The sequence below is a fragment of the Cynocephalus volans genome, chromosome 14, assembly GCF_027409185.1.
Source record: "Cynocephalus volans isolate mCynVol1 chromosome 14, mCynVol1.pri, whole genome shotgun sequence".
In the NCBI taxonomy this organism is placed as follows: Eukaryota; Metazoa; Chordata; class Mammalia; order Dermoptera; family Cynocephalidae; genus Cynocephalus; species Cynocephalus volans.
The window spans coordinates 72,368,975-72,379,035 of NC_084473.1; the positions used below are offsets into that span (position 1 = coordinate 72,368,975).

General features: G+C 39.2%; 1 protein-coding gene across 1 annotated transcript; it reads left to right on the forward strand.

The window, feature by feature from the left end:
- The first annotated feature begins 1,204 nt into the window (after positions 1-1,204).
- MRPL19 (mitochondrial ribosomal protein L19) lies at positions 1,205-9,696 on the forward strand. The gene is made up of 6 exons (XM_063078715.1): positions 1,205-1,321; positions 1,490-1,607; positions 4,798-4,916; positions 5,126-5,260; positions 8,302-8,483; positions 8,612-9,696. Exons 1-6 carry the CDS (start codon positions 1,219-1,221, stop codon positions 8,831-8,833), a joined length of 879 nt encoding a protein of 292 aa, XP_062934785.1. The 5' UTR covers positions 1,205-1,218; the 3' UTR covers positions 8,834-9,696.
- Positions 9,697-10,061: the final 365 nt, after the last annotated feature.

Genomic DNA, 10,061 nt, shown 5'->3' on the forward strand with positions numbered 1-10,061 from the left:
GATTGCTTTTTTTAGAATTCGATTTTCATCTTAGGGTCAACAGAAAGACCCTAAGTTCAAACTATGGAAGGCTTTAAACTTGGGAAAGACAAAGATGAGGTGTGCATTTCTGAGCCATCTTTTTGGTTGCTATGTGGAGAAGAAGGTAACTACAGGCAGGAAGACCAATGAGAAGGCAGTTGCAGTGATTTGCCCTTATCCTGAGGAGAAGGAATGGTGGCCTGGATTAAAACTATGAATGGGAGAATGAGAAAGTATAAGGGTTCTTGAGATATGTGATGGTGCCTGGCGTAGCTCAAGGAATTTTTTCCAGAGAGACAGGGAAGAATCAAGGATAGTACTGAGATTTTTATTTTAAGCAACAGAGCAGACGTTGAAGCTATTCTTTGAGACAGCCAATACTGGGGGGGATGTTTGAAAATGAACATGATGCATTCAGTACCGATATGTCGAATTTGAGGTAGCCGTGGGACATTAATTCAATTGATCACATTACTCTAAGTGTTAAATTCTTCCAGTAGCTCACCATTGCTGAGAGGAAAAATTCCAGGTTTCCTAAGAAGACTTAGAATTTGTCTTTTCCAGCTTTGTCTCTCCCATCTATCCCCACCCACAGTTGCCCAGCCTAAACTCAATTTTAGCTCTTCAGAGGGGTAATGCTCTATGTAGTCTCAGGGACCTTGTACTAGCAGTCCTGTTAGGAACTACTTTCTTCTTGCAGTGCATTCAGCAAAGAGTTAGTAAGGGCCAGGTAAGTACTAGGTGCTGGGATAAAATGATGAGCAAAAGAAGACGTTTTCCCTTCCCTTGCGGAGATTATAGTATAATGGCAAGGTTAAACACTAATCAAATAATTACACAAATAAGGAAAAATTGCAAATGAGATTAGAGCTGCTAATGGAAGGTACCAACTAGGAACGAGAGCCTATAACGGGGTTTTGACATAGGGAAGGCTTGCCTGAGAAAGTGAAGATAAGAGTTGATGCGGAAGGAGAGGAAAGAGCTTTCCAGGCTGGGAGAACACCCCTGCAGAGGCGTGGAACTTGGCACATTATGGGAAACTAGAGAAATAGGCACTCTTCCTAAGACATCCGGGAGAGTGGGGGTGGGGGGAAAGATAGCTAATTTGTCCCATAGCAGGTGCCATCCAGAGGCAGGTGGTTGCGACCTCGTCGCAGTGATCACTGGGAGTTGTAGTCCCGATCCGAGCAAGCGGGCATGGCGGCCTGCGTTGTAGGGGGCTGCGGGGTCCCAATGGGCCTGGCCCAGCGCTTCCAAGCCGCCAGGACACTACTCCGTGCGTCGGCCTCTGTCGCCTGCCGTAAGTGGAGCGGGGCTTGCGAGCTGGGGCGCGGGATGGGGTTCAGGGCCGAGCTCGGAGAGGCGAGCCTGGAAGTCGGGGGCGACTGCGGCTTTGGTCACCGGTGGGACCGCGGGTTGGGGGAGATGCAGGCCCCGGAGTTCTGACCTCTGTCGTTCGCTCCCGCAGGGGTCGGCGCGGCGCCGGGCCGGCAGCTGAGCACGGGGCCTTCCGAGCCTGGCGCGTTCCAGCCGCCGCCGAAACCGGTCATCGTGGACAAGCGCCACCCCTCGGCCCCGGAAAGGAGGTGAGGCCGGCCCTGGGCAAGCGGCGGCGAGTCGGGCTGTGCGCGAGTGCACGAGCGTTTGCCTCAGAGGTCTCTGCCGGGGCCGGGGCCGGGGCCGGGGCCGGGACTCCCACAGCACCCGCGCGTGTGTAGCGCTTGGGAGCCCGCGTATGTGAAGCGCGCCCCACTCAGTTTTGCTTTACTCGCTCTCCCTCACGGCCGCGTTGAACTCTTCTGCTGTTCTATTAAGTTAGAACTTCATGTAGGGATTCCCTGGGTTTGAAGCTTTTCTCCGCCTGTGTGCGTCCTATACCAGGGGTTTTCCCTGAGGCACATCCTGTTGATACCTGTGTACGTTCAGGAGCCGAAGTTCTCTCGCAAAACACTCAAGGCCGGGTGGAATCGACTGGCCCAAACTCACGGTGTATCAGGCGGGAATTCTTGGCAGACGTAGTAAAGTGGTGAAAATCTCCACCAGTTTTGTGTCTGAAATTTGCTCTTCAAAACAGTATGAAAAGGGGGCTGGCCGGTTACCTCGCAGTTGGTTAGAGCGGGGTGATTATAACGCCAAGGTCAAAGGTTCAGAGCCCTGAACCTGCCAGCGGCCAAGACAAAAACCCCCAAAACCAAAAAACCAAAAAAAAAAAAAAGCGTGAATAAAAACCTGGTTCACTTAAATGAATGGTGGTAACCTTGGAGGTACATGTAAATTTAAATGGCCTAAGATTTGTGTCAAGTGTAGAGACGTGTAACAGCCTCTTTTAAAAAGCCAATTTTAGGGAGAAGAATGTGTGATTATTGGCTTTGGAAGGTGCTGTAGGTTGTTGATTGGATTATCTCTGGGAATTAAAAAAACTTTTTAAAAAGAATATTCTGTTGTTCTAAATTTAAATAGACTTGGTTTTAGGCAACCTAAAGATTCAGAGAAGATTTTCTTGTACTACTTTTTTCATTTTTTTATGTTTGTTTTGGAGGCTGGGCAGTAAGGGGGATCCGTTTCTTTCTTTCTTTTCTTTTTTTTTTCTTAAGTGGAAAGATATGTCTGTCTTAAGGGGCAGCATTTAATAAAATTCAGTTAAATAGGAATGTAAATTGTGTAGTCTGGAAAACAATTTGGTGAAATTTAGTAAACTTGAAATGGTGTATACCTTTGCACCCAGAAGGTACACAACTTAGACTAACAAGTATGTACAAGGAGGACTAACAAGTATGTACAAGGAGACACATACAAGAACGAACATTAGGTAGTGTATACACTTAACTACCCTGACTTGATTATTATACAACATATATATGTATTGAAACATCAGATTGTACCCCCAAAATATGTACAATTGCAATATGTCAATTAGATTAAAAAAAAAAAAGAATGAACATAGCAGTATTGTTTGTAACAAACAAAAATTTAGATATGGTTTAGATATTCATCATTAGGTTGATGGACAAATATGAGGGGTCTTTTAAAAGTTCTTGGAAAGATTTATATTATCTTTTAATTCCATTTTTCCGCTAACTTTTTGAATTACCCTCATATGTATAATGGAATATTATACAGTAGTGAAAAATGAGTGATCTAGAGCTAACTTTTAGACATGGATGAATTCCACAAACATGGTGTGTGTAAAAAAGCAAACTTCAGGAGAATTAATATAGTATGATTATCATTTTTATGAAATTTAAAACCATACTAAACAGTACTATACATTGCCCAGGCATACATGTATATGTAAAGTATAAAGAAATGTAAGGGGTATATTCTTTACCTTCACCAAGCTGTCAAACCTAACTTTACCAATAGTGGTACAAGCTGACGTTGTGTGCCTTCTGATGTGAAAGGATTAAGTTCACACCATCACCTCTGTAATATTCTTTCCAAAAATATTTAACCTCAGTGTAGGCATGTAGAAACTATAAATCCAGAATCCAGGGATAGTCTATAAGACAGTAGGCCTTGACTGTTCAAAAACACCAATGTTATAAAAACACAAAGCTGGGGAATAGTACTAGTTTAAGAGACTAACAACCAGACACAATGTGTGCAGTTAGATTCTGTCTTACATTGGGCAACAAACAGATATAAAGACCTTTCCAGAATAATTAGATACATGTGAATATTAACTATATATTAGATTATATTATTAAATAAATGTTAATTTCTTATGTGTTGTGAAGGCATTGTCCTTGTTCTTAGCATAAGCTTTCTAAATTATTGAGGAATGAAATGCCTTGCTATTTGACATTTTCAAATGGTTTAGGAAAAAAATTAAATGTTTATTTAAAGCAGGTACAGTAAAATTTTAGCAGTTGGTAAAGGTAGGTGAAGGATATATAGATGTTCATTGTATTACTATTCCAACTTCTTGGTAGGTTTCAAAATTTTCAGAGTAGAAAATTGAGGAAAAGAAAGAAACTCATAGGAATTAATCACCAAATTCAGGATTGTAATTAACTAGAGAGTAGGGAGGGATGCACAGTGGCTTCAGCTGTATCACTAATTTATTTCTTGAGGTGGATTGTAGGAACAAGCATATTCATTGTAATGTCATTTATACTTTTCTATAGATTAAATATTTCATAATAAGTTTAAAGTCAGTTAAAGAAGAAAATAGTAGGATTACTTTTAAAATTTTTTTTTTTTTTTTTGTGGCTGGTTGATATGGGGATCCAAACCCTTGACTTTGGTGTTACAGGGTGGGTAAGATTACTTTTAAAGTCAATTTACAATTGGTGATTTACATGTTTATATCTATTCCAGCATAATTTATTATAATATATATAGCTCAATGTGAGGCCTGTGGTTATGGTCATAGACTTTGGAGACTGACAGACATGCCTACATTTAAATCTTGACTTAACAAATTTATAGCTAATACAGTAATGGGTCAGTTATTTATCTTCTCCAAGCTTCAGTTTCTTCATCTGTAAAAAGGTGGTGATGACACCAAACCCACCTGGTTGCTATAAGAATTAATTTATGCTATAGATGTTTAATAAAACTTTTAACAAAATGCCAGGTAAGTATTCAAGAACTGTTATTTTCATACACATCAACAGCAATTTTAGAAATAAGATTGACTTTTCTTATTTAGAGAGTGAAGAATAAAAACACATCGACACCATATTCTCTTATTTCTTTATAATCCAACAATTTTTCTTCTAGTGGCCTTTTAAGTTTGCTTTTAATTTTTTTTTTAATTTATTTTTTTCACAGGTTCTTGAGTCCTGAATTCATTCCTCCAAGGGGAAGAACAAATCCTCTGAAATTTCAAATAGAAAGAAAAGATATGTTAGAAAGGAGAAAAGTACTCAACATTCCAGAGTTCTATGTTGGTCAGTAAGAGCTGAATGCTTTTATTATGAGTGGTTGGATGGTTAGTTTTCTTTGTGTAGAGAAGATTGTTTTTCACATAACTGGGTTTTGCCCATATGAGGTACTTATTCCTGATATTATATTAAAATGTTCAGGAAGTTAAGTTACCTAGAAATGCTATTTGTTTTTGCATCTCATATCAATGTTCACTTCTCTTTTGAATTTGTAGGAAGCATACTTCGTGTTACTACAGCTGACCCATATGCCAGTGGAAAAGTCAGTCAGTTTCTGGGAATTTGCATCCAGAGATCAGGAAAAGGACTTGGAGCTACTTTTATCCTTAGGAATATTATTGAAGGACAAGGTAAGTTTCACTTTATTATTTTGATTGTCTAGAAAATATTTTTTTTTTTTTTTTTTAAAGATGACCGGTAAGGGGATCTTAACCCTTGACTTGGTGTTGTCAGCACCACGCTCACCCAGTGAGCAACCGGCCATCCCTATATGGGATCCAAACCCGTGGCCTTGGTGTTATCAGCACCACACTCTCCCGAGTGAGCCATGGGCCAGCCCTGATTGTCTAGAAAATATTGACTCGGGATTCTTTTTTGTTTTCTGCATCCTTAAATAAGGCATCTGAAATTTGAAAATGAAAGGGGGCTCTGCCTAAATATGTTTGTGGTCTGCTTTCTCTTGAAGACTTCTTTTATGACAGGGACAACAGCCATTAGAAGACTTCCCAAACCATGGCAAGACTCAGAGGCATTAAAAAAAAAGGCAAATTATGTTTGCATACTGTGCCTAATAAGGCATAGGAAGAAGTGGTAATATTCTAGAAAGAATATGAATTAAAATGGCAGGAATAGGAAAGTTTTCATAGTTAATGTTGTGTGCTTCATGATTCCCAGCAGTGAAGTATTATTACCTTCAAAGAAATTGAAGACATGAGAGCAGTTCCTGTAATGGCCTGTGGTGCTATGCCTGTGGGGACTCAGCAGGACTTGATTGATCACAGAGACTTGTGCCTTCAATCAGGTTGTGCACCTGGAGAAGCCTTGTAATAGAAAGAAATGAGCATAGTGTGAGTCAGACAGACCTGGGTTTGCTCTTATTATTATTATTTTTTTTCCCCATGGCTGGCCATCGTGGGGATCTGAATTCTTGACTTAAAATTGAGATATTAAGTTAAGGCTTCAGATCCCCTTATTGGCCAACTTCCAAAAAAAATAAATAAATAAAATTGATCTATTAATAGTTTCTACCTCATAGGGTTCTAGCCATTCAACTGTGAGATATTGTACATGAAGTACTGGACACAGCATACTCAAAAAGTATCAGCTCCCTCATGCCTTTCTCTGTAGTAAGTTAGACTACTATAACCTGCCTCGACCTTCCCCATTGATACTCCTTGCTTTAGTGGTTCCTTTTAGTCCAGTGGCTTTATATACTAAACATATGATGATAACTCCAGGACTGGCCCTTTCCAGATTCCAGATTTGCACATGCAACTGCCTGTTCAACATCTAAATTTGGATGTCTTATAAGCATAAAACAAGTTGAAAACAGAGCTCTTTGTTTCCTCTCACAGGGTATTTCCTCAGTCTTTTCTGTTTCCAAAAATGGTACCACTGCTGACCCATTTACTTAAACCCTACACCTAAGAGCTATTTTTATTCTCTTTCACACATTCAGTCAATCAGAAAGTTTTTTTGGCCCAATCTCCAAAAAATATATCCTGATTTTGTCTGTTTCTCCTTCCATTGCTAACATTCTTGTCCACGTCACCATCATCTCCTGCCTGCAATTGTGCAGTCTCTCTGGTTTACATTCCTGGTGTGTTAGTCTGTGCTGCTATAACAGATTGGGTAACTTATAGAGGACAGAAGTTTATCTCTCACAGTTCTGGAGGCTGGAAAGTCCAAGATCAAGGCTCCAGCAGGTTCAGTATCTGGTGAGGCCCCTGTTCCTCCCTGCTTGCAAGATGGCACCTTGTTGCTGTGTACTCTGGATGGGATGAAACCTTTGTCATCACATGGCAGAAGGGCAAAGAGCACCAATACTGATCCCCTCCAGCCCTTTTATAAGGCACTAATCCATTCATGAGGGTAGAGCCTCATGACTTAATCACTTCCCAAAAGGCCCCATCTCTTAATACCACCACAATGAGTGTTAAAGTTTCAACATGAATTTTGGAGGGGACACACTCAAACCATAGTACCTGGCCCACCAAGTTACTGTACTCCAGCCAAATGATCCATTTCCTGATTTTTCCATCATGGCAAGTTTAATAACACCCCAGAGCCTTTACATTTGCTATTCTTTCTGCCTGGAGCATTTTTGGCCCTTTATAGTATCAGTTCAAACATCATTTTCTCAGAGAGGCTTTCCCTGACTACTATTTAAAGTTGCTTCCTCCTCAGTCATGGTGTCATCGCACTATATTGTCATCACTGTATGAAATTACTTTGTTTATTTATTGTTTGTCATCCACTAGATTGTAAGCTCTATGAAAGGAAAGGGATCCTACCTATTTTTGTTTTGCTATAGGCAGAGCTCCTAGATTAGTGCCTGGAACAGAATAACTGTATAGTAAATATTGGATTGAGTTCTGGTATTAAACACTAGTTGCTAATGTTGGTCATATGTAATAGTACCGTCATGCCTCACTTAATGATGGGATATGTTTTGAGAAATGCATTGTTAGGTGATTTTGTCATGTGAAAATCAGAGAGTGTATTTACACAAACCTAGATACCTACTGCACGCCTAGGCTCTATGGTATACCCTTTAAGTCTTATGTGATCACCATCGTAAATGTGGTTTGTTGACTGAAATGTCATTATGCAGTGCATGATGGTATTTGTATTTTTGGGGGATTACTCCAGAAAATCTCAGAATACACTCTTACACTCAACTGTTTAAAAATATGATGATATATATTAAACTATTACTTGTAGCATCTTGATATGGTTGCTTCATGTAGAAGGCCCTAATGTGTTAAAAAACCTAGGCCATCCTTAAGAGGATCTTCTAACCAAAGTTGGAAGTTAGAACTTTACTTATTCTTTTTGCATCATTAAGTCTCTTACTTGTAACCTGGGAGACTGACCTTTATTCAAGTAATTGGAAAATGAACAAGAACATGATATAGTGAAGCGTTTACTCAGACTTTCTCTAAGTTAATACTATTTCAGAATTGAAGAGATATGTGACAATATATTTATAGACTTTTTTTAGACCCTGTTTCGCTCAGTAATCTCCATCTTAAAAATTATGAGTTTATGTCACGTTTCCTATGTGCAAAACCTTGCGCTAGTTCCTTTATGAAGTAGCTTCTACTGTAGTGCAAGATATGTGCAGGAATCTGGACTTAGATTGTAAGACTATGTTTTCTTTCCTTTTTAGGTATTGAGATTTGCTTTGAACTTTATAATCCTCGAATCCAGGAGATCCAAGTGGTCAAATTAGAGAAACGGCTGGATGATAGCTTGCTATACTTACGAGATGCTCTTCCTGAATATAGCACTTTTGATGTGAATATGAAGCCAGTAGCACAAGAGCCTAGCCAAGAAGTTCCTGTTAATAAGGTATAGATTGTACATTTGGAACTGGAAGTTCAAGTGTAAAACAAGAAAGAATCATTTTAATGAAAACTTTAGAAAAATTTTGCTATGTCTCTCAGCCTAATTATTCCTTTTTTAAATATCTTTCTTAGCTGAAAGTAAAAATGAAGCCCAAGCCCTGGTCCAAACGCTGGGAACGTCCGAATTTTAATCTTAAAGGAATCAGATTTGATCTTTGTTTAACTGAAGAACAAATGAAAGAAGCTCAGAAGTGGAGTAAACCTTGGCTTGAGTTTGATATGATGAGGGAATATGATACTTCAAAAATTGAAGCTGCAATATGGGATGAAATTGAAGCATCGAAAAAGTCCTGAGAATGAATTTGATTATTTGCAGAGGATATATTGATTCTCAGAGGATTTATTTTGAGGCCAATTTAATTTCATTTATAAGAACATAATCATTAAATGAATAAATATTCCTTATTTTATTAGTACTTATAGTGGATTGAATTATGTCTCCCCAGAACTCCCTGAAGCTTGAATTGTGTCCCTCAAGTTTTATGTATTAAAAGCTTAGCCCCCACTGTGACTGTTAAGAGGGTGGGAAATCCTATTATGGTAATTGAAAGGTGGAGCCTTGAAGGGGTGAGTGGATTATAGGACCATGCAGTAGTGAGTGGATTAAAAATGATGGTCAGGGGTGTGGTTCTGAGGGCTTTAAAAGAAGAGAGTCTGTCTGGCTCTCCCTGCTCTCTCTGCTTCCACCATCTTGCAATGTGAGACTTCTGGGTCACTGTTGCAGCTACCAGATGGACTTTGGACTTCTCAGTCTCAGAAACTGTAAGCAATAAATTTCATTTTCTTTATAAATCACCCAGTCTCAGGTATTCTGAGATACAAAAAAGGACTAATACAGTACTTTAAAAAATAAAATTAGTATACTAGTTTATTACTCTGAGAAGAGAAATACACATGCTAAATGGCCTCATGTCCTTTCCCTTACTGGAGGCAAAGCTACTATCGAATCAAAGTGTCACCAGAATGTTCTCCAGTGAGCATGGAATCTGAGCAAGGGGAGTGGGTGGGATGATTTTTGTTTTAATAGTGAAATAAATCATAAGTATAGAACAACGTATGATTTAAAGAATAATAAAGTGATCATTCATACACCCACCACCATGTTAAGAAACAGAATATTAAATAAGATCTAAGAAGACTCCTGTTTATAGTCGTATCCCTTCTGTCTCCCAGATGCAGATTCTATCCTTTGTGTTAATCATTCCCTTGCATTTTTTTTTTTTTTTAGTTTATTACCTACATATATATTCTTAAACAATATATTTACTTTTGAAAAACTGTATAAAAATATAAAAGGGCAGTATTGCCATTGTTACATAAGGCTTCAAGGAGAACATGACAGTCTTTGGGTCATAGTCTGGCTTCAGCTTCCCTGAGAGTTTACAAAAGCTACTTCTGAGGAAGTTCTGCTAAGCAGAAGGCTCTCTACAGGGCAGCTGGCGGGGCTGTAGTGTGGACTGGGTAAATGATGCCTGAAAGAAATGTGGTCAGAGGGAGTAAACTGTATTTTCTGATTCTCAGA

Coding starts and splice junctions, on each gene's coding strand:
- MRPL19 (XM_063078715.1), top strand. CDS start 1,219: ATGGCGGCCTGCGTTGTAGGGGGCTGCGGGGTCCCAATGGGCCTGGCC. Junction 4,917..5,125: donor CATTCCAGAGTTCTATGTTG/GTCAGTAAGAGC, acceptor TTGAATTTGTAG/GAAGCATACTTCGTGTTACT. Junction 8,484..8,611: donor AAGAAGTTCCTGTTAATAAG/GTATAGATTGTA, acceptor TATCTTTCTTAG/CTGAAAGTAAAAATGAAGCC.